General features: G+C 45.4%; 1 protein-coding gene across 4 annotated transcripts in view; it reads right to left on the minus strand.

Annotated features, from left to right (window-relative positions):
* The window catches only part of rigi (RNA sensor RIG-I), a 159,659-nt gene that overhangs the window by 40,253 nt on the left and 102,661 nt on the right, over nucleotides 1–16,745 (minus strand). For all 4 annotated transcript variants that reach the window (XM_070887816.1, XM_070887799.1, XM_070887808.1 and 1 more), the window contains 3 exons: nucleotides 12,486–12,636; nucleotides 1,958–2,044; nucleotides 385–498 (listed from right to left, as the gene is read on the minus strand). In XM_070887816.1, the coding sequence (XP_070743917.1) occupies nucleotides 385–498; nucleotides 1,958–2,044; nucleotides 12,486–12,636 (352 nt within the window). The remainder of the gene's footprint in view (nucleotides 1–384; nucleotides 499–1,957; nucleotides 2,045–12,485; nucleotides 12,637–16,745) is intronic.

The following is a 16,745-nucleotide window of genomic DNA, read 5'->3' on the forward strand; positions in this document are numbered from 1 at the left end:
GGTAAGTTATAGATATTCTGGCAAACACACTTGAGGTTTAGCATTGTTTGCAATACATATAAAAACTGCTCATGATTGCAAACAACAACAACTTGCATTAATATAGTGCCCTTAACATAGTAAAACATCTCAAGGCGTTTAACAGGAGCCACATATTAGGGCAAGTGACCAAAAGCTTATTCAAAGAGGTAGGTTTTAAGGAGCGCCTTAATAGCTAAGGAGCGTCTTAATAGGAGGAAAGAGAGGTAGAGAGATTTAGGGAGGGAATTCCAGAGCTTAGGGCCTCGGCAGCTGAAAATACAGCTGCTAATGGCAGAGCGATGAAAATCAGGGATGCCCAAGAGGCCAAACAAACATACAATAGTTATCATTTCCTAGCCGTACCAGTAGGAGCACAAATGATTGTGTTATCTCCGTTGAGTACATGTTCTGCCAGCTCCTCCTGATAACCTCTCAATTTTAGATTCTCAATGGCAATCGAGTTTTGTGGGAACTTTTCTATAAAAATTAAATATAAAAATGGTTAACAGTCTGGAACAACAGTAGTGGAGAAACAGTCTTTTACCAAGCAGCGTTATTTCAGTTTGAGAAGATTGCCTGTTGGCCCAATTGAACACAGGTTTCAATGCGTTGCTGACACCTGGTGCATAATCCAGTTACAGGTAATGCTAATCATGACCAGGGTGGTCTCCTGGACCAGTTTTAATTGCCTAAAGAGGTGAGGGATAGGAATGTTCCACATTTTTTCCCCTAATTAACCTATCTGTTTTATTATGCCTATCCCAGGAAATCTCATGGCTCCTGGGGGGGGCGATGGGGCGGGGTGAAGAGTGTCTGTATGGTGATGCTTAAGGCATCATAACTGTGGATGGATGGATGGATAGAGAATCTTTTCTTGTCCAGTCATTTGCGTTTGTTCATAAGCAGCATTACTCCCATATTACAGTGAGGGTAATCCCATGTTATGTATGTAGTATAACAGCTAGCTATACTGAATTACAGGGTAATCGTTAAATCAATCAATGAGAGTCAAATTAGTGAAAGCAAAGATTGAGTTGAGCAATGAAATTCAGTACCAGAAGAACTCAAAGACTGAATTATTGCCTTAAACTCACTGCCATGTGTTTCTTATGCTATAACATGCAGTTTATTTAATTTACTATACGGTCTCTGGAATTCTTTTGTTGGGGGCCGGGGGAAGACAGGAAAAAGGCCATTTATTCCAACAAATCTGCCCCTTTCTGACTGACCTCAACCCCATCTCCCTATCTTTATCATTGATTCTTACTACTTGCCAAGCACATTGATTGATTGAAGTAGCCTGCATAAGTGATAAATTAACAGCGATAATGGTGAAGGTACATGGGATCCTTGATAATGCTTTAGTACCCTTGAGGCCCAGGCAGCTCTTAATATGATACAGCACTGAAGGAGGCCATTCAACTCATTATGCCTGTGCCAGCTCTTTGATAGAGCTATCAATTAGTCCCACCGCCCTTCCTCTTTCTCCATATCCCTGCAATTCTTCCCGCTTCAAGTATTTCCAATTCCATTTTCAAAGTTACTATTGAATCTGTTTCCTCTACCCTTTCAGGTAGTGCATTCCAGATCATAATAACTCGCTGCGTAAAAACAAATTCTCCCCATCTTCCCTCTGGTTCTTTTGCCAAAGATCTTAAAAACCCAAGTCCTATTTACATTAACAAGCAGGAAAAGGGTCCAATAGGCCAAACTCCAGCAACCCATCTTTTCATCCTAACCTCAGGCTAATCGTTCCTGGTATTGGACTGGCTTCTTGTGCACGGTTCTCTTCGCTCACTGATGGTCATCAGGAACCACATGAGGGTCTGTGCTTGGGCAGTGGGGGGGCCGGGCCGGCAGAGGTGCATTTTACTGGACAGCAAACTAAACCACCACTGTGTATAGCCACCAAAGTAGGAACGCAGTTTAAACTTACCTGTATTGTTGATGGCTGCACTACAAGTGTTATCCTTTCCCGCCTCCTCTGAAAACTGAATTTCCATGTCCATGCTGAAGTTCTCAACTATGGAAAAGAGTGAAGAGTCACACAACCATTTTACAGTTCCATGCATGTTTTAGATGACAACATCTTGGCCCTTACCAAAGCTCCCCAACTTGGCAAGATGTTCCACCAGATGATGGTGTGGCCCTTATAACAAACCACCCCTTGGAGTCTCTCCCTATATGCCTCTGGTACTCTAGCCTCCTTCAAGCATCTCACCTTGTTCCACCCCTTTCACCTCTCAGTTAGAATCCTCAGACTACCAGCATGCACCTCCCCCCTCCCTCCAGTTACTCTCCGCGATATTCTCTGTCTCTGTTCTTCTCTCCGCCTCTGAATTGAGTGACTCCTGATCCTCATGTCATTTCAATATCCATCAAACCTCCACTCATCCTCTCTTCTCTGAATTCAAGGCCCTCTAGTCTTCCTTAAGCCTCTTCCTCCATATAAACTCTCTCTACTTATATTCAACGTCACCCTCTCGACCATGCCAATCTCCCGTGACACCTCTATGCTCATACGCTAGATCACTGACAAGGCTATCTGTGACCCAATTCCTTGTATCCCTCACCACCCAAACCACCTGCCTCTGTGTCAAACCTTGGATGATACACCCCCTCAAGTCATTTACAGCTGCACTATCAAACTCCCATCTACTAGCCTTTGACCCTCCATTCACCACGATGCCTCTGTAGCAGTCACTTTGGTCAATCGCTCCTTCACCTCCATCTTTGATGCCCGAGTCCCCAATAAAACCACTACCCTCTCCTAATCTGGTTGTTTTCCCTGGTACGGCTCCCATCTTTACTCTCAAGTCCAAGAGGTGCAGAATTGAACATATCTGGTGCACAACCAGTTTAGCCATTCGACGACAGATCGAGGTGAACCACATCAAGCGCAAGCAGACATACTCTCCTCTTCTAAAACTGCCCTTACTCAATGATCATCCTGTGGAATATATTTGTCCATTATCAATCTCTCCCTCCTCCTTTAAGACCTCCTTAAAACCCCCAACTCTTCAACCAAGCTGTTGCCAACCCCTCTTAATATCTCCTTCTTTGGCTCAGTGTTAATCTTTTCTTTGTACCTTTGTGAAATGCCTTGGGACATTCCTTTTTACAGAAAGGGAGAAATGTGATTAATACAGTAGTATTTAAGCCAACCTACACCCTTAGACTGACTCGCTCCTTTTCCTTGAGGCTCGTTAGTACTGTATTACTACTATAGAGAGACTGAACTCCAGAACATAGACGACGTATTTACTGAGGCGTACGAAAGCATGGGCCTTATGCTAAACATTCGTAAGACCAAGTTCCTCCACCAGTTTGTCCTTGCCGCACAGCACTGCCCCCCAGACAGCAAGATCCACGGTGCGGCCCTGGACATTGTGGACCACTTCCCATATCTCGGGAGCCTCCTATCAACAAGAGCAGGCATTGACGACGAGATCCAATACTGTCTCCAGTGTGCCAGTGCAGCCTTCGGCCGCCTGAGGAAAAGAGTGTTTGAAGACCAGGCCCCCAAAACTGCCACCAAGCTCATGGTCTACAGGGCTATAGTAATACCCGCCCTCCTGTATGGCTCAGAGACATGGCCCATGTACAGCAGACACCTCAAGTTGCTGGAGAAATATCACCAACGATGTCACCGCAAGATCCTACAAATCCCCTGGGAGGACAGGCGCACCAACATCAGCGTCCTTTCCAGGCTAACATCCCCAGCATTGAAGCACTGATCACACTCGATCAGCTCTGCTGGGCAGGCCACATAGTTCACATGCCAGACATGAGACCCCCAAAGCAAGTGGTCTACTCGAAGCTCCTTCACGGAAAAAGAGCCAAAGGTGGGAAGCGGAAACGCTACAAGGACACCCTCAAAGCCTCCCTAATAAAGTGCGACATCTCCACTGACACCTGGGAGTCCCTGGCCCAAGACGGCCCTAAGTGGAGGAAGTGCATCCGAGAGGGCGCTGAGCACCTCTAGTCTCAATGCCGAGAGCATGCAGAAATCAAGTGCAGGCAGCGGAAAGAGCGTGCGGCAAACCAGTGCCACCCACCCCTTCCCTCAATGACTATCTGTCCCACCTGTGACAGAGTCTGTGGCTCTTGTATTGGACTGTTCAGCCACCAAATAACTCACTTCAGGAGTGGAAGCAAGTCTTCCTCGATTCCGAGGGACTGCCTATGATGATGATGGTGATGACTAGCTGTGCTGGGCAGCGAAATCTGAAACTTGCCAGTAGCTTTATTTTCATTGCTATCACCACGGGTTAACATTTGACTTAGATTCCCGCTGGGAACATCACCCCTGGTTAGTGTGGGAATTCATTCCAAAGTATCTGTGAATATTGGAGGTGGCGAATGTAGCTTATATATCGACATGCAATCTGTACAGTGTTTTAAGTATATTTTAAGTGAATTAGGAACATGGAACAGGAGGAGACCATTCAACCCCTGTTCCCCCATTCAATTAGATCATGGCCAATCTGTATCTTAACTACATCTAAGTATCTTGGTTCCGTAACCCTTAATATCCTTGCCTAACAAAAATCTATCAATCTTAGTTTTGACATTTTTAATTGACCCCCAGCCTCAACAGCTTTTTGGGGGAAGAGTTCCAGATTTTCCCTACCTTTTGTGTGAAGAAGTGCTTCCTGACATCATCCCCTGAATGGTCTAGCTCTAATTTTAAGGTTATTCTGGACTCTCTCTACCAGAAGAAATAGTTTCTCTCTATCTACCCTTCATCTTAAACATCTCAATTCGATCACCCCTTATTCTTCTATAATCAAGGGAATTAAAAAAAATGTTGACATTCCAAAATTATTCATTGCTTATATTGAGAATGTGAATAGAAGAGTTGTGAATGTGTCAGTTGAAAAGGATCATGGGAAGATAGCTTTTGTGAATGTGTCAGTTGAAAAGGATCATGGGAAGATAGCTAAAAGAAAATGTCAAGCTGCGATATTTGCAATGTCGACACAAAAAGGGGGTTACTCAGAGTTGTGGTCAAACACGAGTTACGCAAAAAGCGAAGTCAGGTATGAGTCAGACGCTATAACAAGCCATAAAATAGGGAAATACGAAGCCCCGAAACTGTAAACAAGCTAGGCCTAGTGCCCGCCCTGTCTGGGGGACCTGTTGGCCTGCCATTGGATGTATTCTGGGGGAAGCAGAAAGTGATTGAATGAACTAAGTGCTAATCAAATGTGTTCTGCTTTGAAAATGTATAACTGCTGTGGTTTCGCGTTGTAACGAGACTTGTCAAGAGAGGGGTGAACAGGCTCAAATCGAGGGTGTTCCCTTTATCTTAACAGGTCCCGGCCGGAGAATCTCTAATAAAGGTCTTATGTTGCTAAGACTAAAAGTGTTCGTGTGTCAGTGAATTCGCTGAAACAGATTGAAGGGAAAAGAATCCAGTATCTACATTTGGTGTCAGAAGTGGGATCTCAACGGACGACTGCCGGAAACTTGCGAATTAAGAGCCAGACTAGCCTTGGACGAGACGAGAGGAAAATGGCCACTGGTGTAAGTATAATTTCAATACTGCTCCAGTTTTCTCCGGTTTCAAAAGTCTGAGGAAAGTTTAGCCACTCGCTGGTTCTCAGGTGGTATCTGAACGAGATCCAGGTCAATCTGGCGAATACTTTCTAAACTTAGGAAATAAGTGTCCAAGTCAGGTGTGACATCGACCTTGTATATCACTTGGCCCGTCTAGGCACTGATTGGATTTAAATCTGGAACCTAGAACAAATTAAGTAAGGATCGTGCGGCAACACGAACAGGAAAACTGTGCGGCGACACGGAGGGATAGAGAATCGCGCGAACCGCGTAGGGAAACGCGGAGGTTAGGGAATTACGTAAAATTAAGCTGCGGGACTGTGTAAATTTTAAATTGTACTTACGCCAGGTACGGTGTCGATCTTGTATATCACTTGGTCCGCCTAGGCTCTGGGTAAGATAACTGAAACCACCACGGGGCGACGTGGGGACAATCAGGACTAATTAGGACCCTGATCCAACGTGCGGCAACACAAGGATGGGTAATTTAGATAAAACTACGAATTCCCTGAAAGGTCATGGATCCAAAAATTAATAGGAAAGAAGAGAGACTCTTGTGAACGTCTGTTTTAAATGAGAAATGCTTGTATGATTTTTACTGTGGATAAGGAAGCTTGTGTAGGAAACGGGAGAGTTGTGGTTTGTTTTAGCTCCACCCACTTTTTCAAACAGTGAAAGTTTTTTTTAACCCTTCGTAGTGTTGTCCTGTATGTGGGAAGTTTAAGAGTGTGAACCTTATTGAATTACGTATATTCGGATGATAAGTTACGGAGCCAGGAAATATACAAAGGATAGGTTTGTTGAGTAAAAAAAAAATATGGTCCCGGTGGTTAAAAAAAGGATTTAATAGCCAAATGGAGACAGTACTGTCAAAAGCTGAAAGATGAGTCCCTTCTGTCAAGCTGGCAGGAGAACGCCACTAAACTAGGACTCTCCTTGACAGAAGGAGGACATGTTAAAACTGTAGACGTCTTAAAGAAAGAGTGCGCGCACGAGAAACATACTAAGAGTTCCCCATGGATCTCTGAGAAGGGTACCGATAGACTACGTAGTCAAATGGTTGGCGTTGCATTGACTGAGGCTGATGATGAAATTGATGAATGGACACAGCCGCGCCCAACGGCGCCTCCTGCAGCCTCTGACCCTTTGTCACAGCCTCCTTCCCATCCCCCTCAACCTTACACTCTGGCGAGAGGAGTTAAAGATAAATGTAACCCTACACCAACGAAACGACAAGCCCAAACGGACTCTTCATCCTCTGATAGCGATTCAGATCCCCAGTTCACAGGCAATATAGCTGAGAGGACCAGATCTCACACTCGGAAGGGCAGAACTATATCTCGACATCATAGACAATCCCGTAAATCCTCTAGTCAAACTACCAGTCCCAGTTGTGAAAGGCATAGCAAACACTCCCGCCGATCGAGATGCGGAGGTGCCTAGCAGTCAGGCAGCTCCGAACCATCCTCCGACCTAGAAATGCCTTCCAAGATTGACACCCCCATCCCAAAGCCCCGACACCAATTCCCAGTCCGACCAATGCCAAACCCTGATGCACAACAAGCTGCAGACCACCCCACCATAGATGTCTATGTGCCCTGGAAACCGAACGAAATTATGGCCCTTCTGGCCACCATACCAGATCGAAAAAAAGAACCTGTCAAGTTTATAGATCATCTTCGAACTACTATTTCAGTTTATAATGCAGAATCAAGAGACTTGTGGTCCTTAGTGCAGCAGGCCCTGAGCCCGACTGAACACGTCCGGTTCTTAGAAAATTTGGGGCGAGCCACCCATGATGCATTAGTGACTGCTCATTCTAATAATGCCCAGGATCGCCTAAACGCTATCTTTAATGCTCTCACCACAACCCTTCAGAAGCCCATCAGTATGGCAGCAGTATTAGAAACTAAACCCAAACGAGAAGAAACTGCCGATGAATTCATGGAAAGATTTATTGAAATATACGGAAGTCAATCAGGAGATAATGGCTTCAGGGCAGGAGAGGATTCTCCTCAATTCTGCGCTATCCTACTTCAGTGCCTGCCCTATTCGATTGCTCACGCTATCCGGACAAATAATATGAATTGGGCAGATAACAGTAAAGCCCAGATGGAAAGGGCGGTTAAATATTATTGGCAGGAAAAGAAAGGAGAGGGGGGAGGTGCGCCCCCAACCCGAGTCAAGACTGAATACGTGACTAGAAAGGAAGAGCCGTCTCGGGTGGAAGGACCAAAACCCGACCCAAGGGGATACCAGATGGAACCGCAGTGTTGCGTGCAGGGTTGGGTGGATAAACAGGGATATGGTTATACCAAACACCCAAATGGCCCGAGCCCTGCTAATTACGGACCGCCCTATTGTCACCGGCCTGGTATGGGAAGAGGTCAGGGCTGGGAAAGACGAGTGAATGCTTTAATTGTGGGGAAGAAGGACATTGGAGTAGAGAGTGTCCCTCCCGTCGGCACGAAAGAGGAACAGGAGGGAGAGGAGGGGGGCAAGGACGGGGATCCTACACTAACTTCTCCCAGAACAACCCCTTTTGGCCAACCGTCCCCCGATTACGTAGCTTGATTGTACAGAGAACCTCCCCGGATGACGAACCAATTTGCCAGTTTCCAGTCCCTAGCACGGCTAAACAAATGCGACAGTGGTTGGGGATGATCAATTACTGCAGATCCTGGATCCCTAATGTTGCCCTGATGACTAAGCACCTCACCCCGTATACAAATAAGGAAGGCAACTTTGAAATAAAAACCGCAGACGTCCAAGCCTTTAAGGAACTAAAGACAGCCCTGCTTTGGGCCGGCCCCTCTATGACCGGCCCGTTCAACTGTATTGTACAATCCTGAAAGACTGTGCTACCGTTGTCTTAACACCTCTCACTCCGTAGCTGCCCTCCTGAGCCAACTGCAGACTCAACACCTTACCATGGCCAGGCAAAGCAGATACGAGATCTACCTACTGAATAATCCTAAACTGACCTTTCGGCACTGTACTGCCATTAATCCGGCCTGTTTTCTTACTGAGCCACTCCAAGATGAGGAAGATTGTTTATCTTTAATTCAAGAGGCCTCGTCGGTCAGGGAAGATTTAGTTGACGTACCAATGAAAGACCCATACTGTATTATGTATGTATTATGGAAGTTCTTCTATTAATCTAGAAGGTGCACGAATCTCAGGATACGCCATAGTAAACCAGGAGAATCAGGTCTTGGAATCTGCCGCCTTTGAAACCGCCTATACCGCCCAACAAGCTGAACTATTCGCCCTCACCCGAGCCTGTATCTTGGCCAAAGACCTCAAAGTCAATATCTATACCGACTCTAGGTATGCCTTTGGGGTAGCCCATGATTTCGGACAATTATGGAAAAATAGGGGATTCCTAACCTCACAGGGGAATGAGATATCCCATAGGCAACTAGTATCTGATTTGTTGCAAGCCCTCATGCTCCCCAAGCGTGTTGCTATTGTCAAGTGTACCGCCCACACTACCGGAAAGTCTCCGGTTGACATAGGAAACCGCTGTGCTGACAGAGAGGCTAAACAGGCCTCTTGCGGACAATAAATGGTGGTGCCTAGAATGATGAGTCAAACTAAAAGTCCTGCCAAGGATAAGTTAGCCTCGGAAAAACCAATGCCAACCATCCAAGATGTCATTAAAGCACAGGAGGACGCTCCTGAAAAAGATAAACTGTTGTGGAAAGATTATGGATGTACTTATGACAATGTTTGTAAACTCTGGACCACTCCCGCAGAACAGACTTGCATGTCTGACGAGTTGGCTCTATGGGTTATTGAATGTATGCATTTTGCTACTCATTGTGGAGCAAGGACCACGAGTGACACACTTTTGGCTACTTGGTGGCACCCTAGACTCCAGGCGCTCACCCAGAACATCAGTAGCCGTTGCCTGGTTTGCCAGCAACATAATCCAGGGAAGGGAGTCCCCTGTGATTGGGGTAAGACGCCCCTACCAGAAGGTCCCTATGAGACATTGCAGTTGGACTACATTGAGTTGCAAAAAGTTCAGTGTGAAAAATGTGTGTTAGTAATAGTAGATGTGTTTAGCAGATGGATTGAAGCCTACCCTACCCTGGACAATAAGGCTCAAACTGTTGTTAAGGTGTTAATGAGGGAAATTGTTCCTAGGTATGGTATCCCAGCTCGACTGATGATCACCTATGTTCTTTCTCTGACTCAGGCTCTGCGAATAGCCCACAACCAGGTTCGAGATGCTCACCTCAACCTCCCAGTTTTACCCGAATCGTCCCTCGTGGCACCAGGGAAGTATGTCCTGATTAAGAAATGAATTCGAAAGGGACTAGAGCCACGATGGGAGGGGCCTTTTCAGGTGTTACTCACTACCCCCACCGCAGCTAAGGTTGAGGGGAGAAGTGCCTGGGTTCACCTGCACCACTGTAAACTTATTACTTCATAATGAGCCTATCTCACTGGTCGTCCTAACCCTTGTTTCTGTTCCAGACTTCCTCTCCTCCATAGCTGAATAAACCACATCCTTGGGGCAGGAAGGAAAATGCCAAGAACACGGCAGGAGAAAGGAACAAGCAGACTTAGCTGTTTTATGATCTATCCTTATCTTGTTAACTAATGTGTAGTATCGTCTAAAATTATTTAAGCATGTGTAAGCTAGCAGGTATAATTGTGCTATCTTGTGCTATCCTAGCAGAACTAGAAGGGCTACAGGATAACTTATTTTATCAGACCCATACCCGATTGCATGGCAATCGAACAGTGTGTTACCCACTAGCCCAATCAGTAGAGGCCCTGTTCGTGGCCACCCCTGGGTGGACTCCCCGTGATTTATATACGGCGGATACCTCGGACGCACCCTGTGAGGGACAAACGGGCGAATATAAAAGGGGGTACGGGGGAGATGTATGGTGTCAGTTAACTGTACCAGGATTCGGAGCGAAGATCCGGTGTGTTCCAACTTTCCACCACTCAACACAACGGATCTCAATAAGACAACCGGTTTTACTAATGAGTCCTTATTGTTTGGATTCTTCCCCTTCTGCTTTTTCGGCACGGGATGGGGCTGTGGTTACATAAAAGTCACTCACAACTACACCTACAGTTCCTGTAAAGAACAAAGGTGCAAGACTAGTGGGGTCACCTATTCCTGCCAGTGTATTAGTAAACAGAATCACACCATGGGTAAGGGAGTCCAGTACGCTTGTGGCTACTGGAATGGCACTCTCGTGAAGGAAAGAGAAGACGATCAAGGGTGGGTGTTCCAGGCAGCAGAACAACAGTACCTAGGAAATCCCGCAGTAGGACCCAAAAATCCCCTTCACTGGCTATACAACCAGTTTAGTCGCGAAAGTAACGGCGCTAGTAAAAGGGACGGAGGAACTGGAACCGGCAGGAAGATAACGTGCTACAGGGCTAAGGAAGAATTTGTGTTTCTCCTTAATGGTACCTTTAAGACAGCCACACCGACCCTCCCTGTCCTCTTTGCAGTAGGGACTATCGGGCCACTTACCGTTCCATGCCCTCAGAGAGGACATGTGCAACGAAAAATAGTGACCCTAGCTATTAGCAAGGAATTCTGTGCGGATTGGGAAGACCCTATCACGCTTGGATCGTCGCTCGGCTATGGGTTCCTTGGGGCCCTGTCTGTAGGTGGATCGGCAGGGGTAATTAGTGCCAAAAATAGGAACTACCTTATTTACGGATTGACCATTTTGGGAAATAGCACGTCTAAGGGACTGGATGCCATCAACAGAGAGCTGTCTGAACTAAGATTGTATACGCAGCAGACCCGCTATGCCGTGGATTATCAGCTGGCCCAACAAGGAGGAGTGTGCACAATTATAGGGGACAAATGTATAACACATGTCACGGATGAATCATACAATATCACCCAAGCCATTGATGCCATAAAAAAGCAGCTGGATGAGTTTAGGCAGGGTCCAAAGAAAGGAAATAGTTGGTTGGATTGGTTATTTGGAGGATCCTGGGGATCTTATTTAATGCATGGAGCAGTTATTCTCGGTATGATAATAGTTACCTGTTGTCTGATTATTGTTGCTTTAATGTCTGTTGTAAAGTTATGATGGCAAAATTGGAGCAAACTCTTGCAGTCACGAGCTCCCGGAATCTGGTTCAACAGACTAAAAGTTTACTCGAGGATCAAGAAGAGTATGAGAAACAAGAATGCGAACGGCTGAATGCGATATTCCTGGAATAATCACCAGGGTTATCATGGAATGATAAAAGGGGGGAATGAGAATGTGAATAGAAGAGTTGTGAATGTGTCAGTTGAAAAGGATCATGGGAAGATAGCTTTTGTGAATGTGTCAGTTGAAAAGGATCATGGGAAGATAGCTAAAAGAAAATGTCAAGCTGCGATATTTGCAATGTCGACACAAAAAGGGGGTTACTCAGAGTTGTGGTCAAACACGAGTTACGCGAAAAGCGAAGTCAGGTATGAGTCAGACGCTATAACAAGCCATAAAATAGGGAAATACGAAGCCCCGAAACTGTAAACAAGCTAGGCCTAGTGCCCGCCCTGTCTGGGGGACCTGTCGGCCTGCCATTGGATGTATTCTGGGGGAAGCAGAAAGTGATTGAATGAACTAAGTGCTAATCAAATGTGTTCTGCTTTGAAAATGTATAACTGCTGTGGTTTCGCGTTGTAACGAGACTCGTCAAGAGAGGGGTGAACAGGCTCAAATCGAGGGTGTTCCCTTTATCTTAACAGGTCCCGGCCGGAGAATCTCTAATAAAGGTCTTATGTTGCTAAGACTAAAAATGTTCGTGTGTCAGTGAATTCGCTGAAACAGATTGAAGGGAAAAGAATCCAGTATCTACAATATTATTTCCTACTTTTGTCTTATGACATTGATTAGTAACATGTAAGCTATTGTTACTTTTACCTGAATCTAGTGTTAAGAGGTCGGTCACTACAGAATAGTTGCAATGTTCCAAAGCTATGAGAAACTCCTTGTAAAACTGTTTTTTGTCCGATCTTTGCAAACAATCGAGTAGTTTTGTTGCTCCGGCAGTATCACCTTTGTTTTGTGAGACCTGCGCAAACATTTGAGAAAGTTAGTGTTCATAGTTTTTGTTTGGTCGCTTACAGCAGTGGTTCGCAAACTGGGGGCTCATAGAGGCTTGCCACAAAGTCCACGAAATAATGCGAGTACCTAGCAGGGCCGGCCTAACGGGACATGTGGCGGCTGCACTCCACTCCCGCCTCACACCACGCCTGCCCCTGGTCTATACAGTAAATGCATGTACAGTGTACACAAATCAGAGGGGTGGTTGGTTCAATTTGTTTCTGAGAGTTTTTCTCTGATATTGTGTCTTTCGTCATGACAAATAGTGATAGACGGGAGGCTTCCTGATCGATCACCCATTTTAAAGTAAATTGTTTTGAACTTAATTTGATGTATACCTTAAATATGGGTTTAGAGTGGAATGTCTATTATCTGTCTTCATGATTGACTGCCAAATTTTTCAGCGCCAAAACCTTACATAAGATATCAAAATTACATGATGTTTTTCTAATTTATATCGTACTTGGCTCTTTTTTTCCTGCATAGGCGATTGATGTACTATCAATGTTCCCTGTAATGTTTTTTTGATGCCTCTTAAGAATTTTATATGTTTCAATTAGATCACATCTCATTCTTTTAAACTCTCGGGAATAAAGGCCCATTCTACTCAATCTCTCCTCATAGGACAATCCTGCCATCCCAGGAATCAGCCTAGTGAACCTTTGTTGCACTCCCTCGAAGGCAAGTATATTCTTCTTTAGGTAAGGAGACTAAAACTGTACACAGTACTCCAGGTGTGGCCTCACCAGGGCCCTATATAATTGCAGTGAGACTTCTTTACTCTTATACTCAAATCTTCTTGTAATAAAGGCCAACATACCACTTGATTTCCTAATTGCTTGCTGTACCTGCATGTTAACTTTCTGTGATTCGTGTGCAAGGACACCCAGGTGCCTCTGAATACCAACATTTCCCAGTCTCTGACCTTGTAAAAAATATTCTGTTTTTCTATTTTTCTGACCAAAATGGATAACTTCACATTTCTCCACATTATAGTCCAACTACTTGGGATGGAATAAGTTTAAGGAGTCACTTAGGGCCCAAGTTTCCACAGGATAGGGGCGCCCGTTTTTCGTGCCTAAAACGGCGCCAGAAAAAAAAACGCGCTACTCTCAAGCGCTTTGCAGCTCCTTGTCTGTTTGGCGCGGCGCCCAGGGGGGCGGAGCCTACACTCGCGCCGATTTTGTAAGTGGGAGGGGGCGGGTACTATTTAAATTAGTTTTTTTCCTGCCGGCAACGCTGCGCGTGCGCGTTGGAGCGTTCGCGCACGCGCAGTGTGAAGGAAACATTGGCACTCGGCCATTTTTGTAGTTCTTTGTAGCTGTTTAATTTTTGAACATTTTTTAATAAAAGCACATTGCCATCAGCACTGAGGCTACCCTTCTCACTGTCTCCTTCCCCTCCCCACCCTCCACGGCAACAAACGGCGGTTTCCTCCCACTCCCTCCCCTCCACGGTAACAAACCGCTGTCTCCTTCCCCTCCCTCCCCTCCGCGGCAACAAACCGCTGTCTCCTTCCCCTCCCTCCCCTCCGCGGCAACAAACCGCTGTCTCCTTCCCCTCCCTCCCCTCCGCGGCAACAAACCGCTGTCTCCTTCCCCTCCCTCCCCTTCACGGCAACAAACCGCTGTCTCCTTCCCCTCCCTCCCCTCCGCGGCAACAAACGGCGGTTTTCTTCCCCACCCCCCGCGGGAACGAACGATAGCTGAAGCACTTTCAGACAGGTAGGAAGATGGTTTATTTAATCTTTTCTTTGTTTATAAATGTTTATTCAGGTTGGATTTATTTGTATAATATTTGTAGAAGTATAAATAAGGATTGATTGTAGAATTTAATGACTTCCCTTCCACCCCCCCTCCTCGTTCTGGATGCCTAATTTGCAACCTGCGCCTGATTTTTTAATGTGTAGAACAGGTTTTTTCAGTTCTACAAAAATCTTCACTTGCTCCATTCTACTTTAGTTTGGAGTACGTTTTCACTGTGGAAACTTTCAAATCAGGCGTCAGTGGTCGGACACGCCCCCTTTTGAAGAAAAAATTCTGTTCCAAAGTAGAACTGTTCTACCTGACTAGAACTGCAGAAAAAAAAGTGGAGAATTGCGATTTCTAAGATAGTCCGTTCTCCACCAGTTGCTCCTAAAAATCAGGCGCAAATCATGTGGAAACTTGGGCCCTTAAAAGAGTGGCAGCTTGGCTCAGTTGTAGCACTATGATCTCTGGAGTTAGAAGAGCAAGGGTTCAAGCCTCACTCTCGGACTAGAGCACATAATCTAGGCTGACCCTTTGGTACTGTGTGTATTGCATCATTGAAGGTGCCCTCTTTTGGATGAGACATTAAACTGAGGCCCCGTCTGCCTCTGTTACCTCCAGACTTGACTATTCCAATGCTCTCCTGGCTAGACACCTACCCCCTGTCACCCTCCATAAACTTGAGCTCATCCAAAGCTCTGCTGCCCGTATCCTAACTCGAATTAATTCCCATTCATCCATCACCGCTGTGCTCGCTGACTTACATTGGCTCCCGGTCCGACAACGTCTTGATTTAAAAATTCCCATCCTTGGTTTCAAATTTCCCCATGGCCTCAGCACTCCCTTTCTCTGTAACTTCTTCCAGCCCTCCGAGATCTCTGCACTCTTCCAATTCTGGCCTCTTGTGCATCCTCAATTTTAATTGCTCCATCATTGGCGGCCTTACTTTCAGCTACCAGGCCCCAAGCTCTGGAATTCTCTCCCTAAACCTCCCAATCTCTCCTCCTTTAAGACACTCCTTAAAGCCTACCTCTATGACCATGCTATTGGTCACGTCCTAAAATCTCCTTTCATGGCAAGTGTCAAATTTTGTTTCATAATCACTCCTGTGAAGTGCCTGGAGATGTTTTACTATGTTAAAAGGCGCAATATAAATGCAAGTTGTTGTTTGAGCGGGTGTTAAAGATCCCATGGCACTATTCAAAGAGCAGGAGAGTATTCCCTGTATCCCGACCAGCATTTTCCCCCCAACCAACACCAGCAAAAGTAGATTAACTAGTTATTTATCACATTGCTGCCGGCTGTGCATAAATTGGTTGCAGTATTCACCTACTTTGAGACATCTCGATGACATGAAAGGTGTTATACAAATGCAAGTTTTTTTTTAATGTGGCCCGACATCCTTTTCTCTTTTCATGCCTGGCATGTATAATGGCTGTGGGTCAGCTGGCATCACTCTTGCCTCTCAGTCAAAAGGCAGCCAGTTCAAGTTCCACACCAGGGGCTCGAACACTAAATTCAGGCTGACACTCCCAGTGCAGCACCGAGGGAGTCCTCTGCAGTGTCGGAGGTGCCATTAACCCAAGATCTCGTCTTCCCACACAGGTCTCCCTGTTGTTCTGGGCTAACATTCATCCCTCAACCAATGTCACTATCCAGTCATTATCACATTGCTCTGCACGAACTGGCTGATGTGTTTCCCTACAATACAACAATGACTACACTTCAAAAGCACTGCCTTGGCTGTGAAGCACTTTGGGATGTCTTGTTGTGGTGAAAGTTGCTATATAAATGTAAATCTTTCTTTCTTCTTTCTGTTTCTCCTTTATTTATTCAGTGTGTGAAATGCACACATTTTATTACTGATTAACACAATGTCCTTACTCTACTTTGCTGCCATCTTTAATGACCTTTAAATCTGCATATCAAGGTCCCTCTGTTCCATTTAAAGTTGATTTCCTTCCCCTATTACTTCACATTATCCTACACAGAACTTTATTAATCACCTATACAAAAGCAAAATACTGCCGATACTAGAAATCTGAAATAAAAACAGAAAATGCTGGAAATAATCAGCACTTCAGGCAGCATCTGTAGAGAGACACAGTTAAATGTTTCAGGTCGGTAACCTTTTATCAGAACCTGAAACATTAACTCTATTTCTATCTCCACAGACGCTGCCTAACCTACTGAGTATTTCCACCATATTTCAGATTTAAGCTTAACGCCATCCAGGACAAAGCAGCCCGCTTGATTGGCACCTCATCCACTACCTTCAACGTTCACTCCCTCCACCACCGATGCACTGTAGTTGCAGTGTGTACCATCT

The sequence above is a fragment of the Pristiophorus japonicus genome, chromosome 1 (genome assembly GCF_044704955.1).
Source record: "Pristiophorus japonicus isolate sPriJap1 chromosome 1, sPriJap1.hap1, whole genome shotgun sequence".
NCBI lineage: Eukaryota > Metazoa > Chordata > Chondrichthyes > Pristiophoridae > Pristiophorus > Pristiophorus japonicus.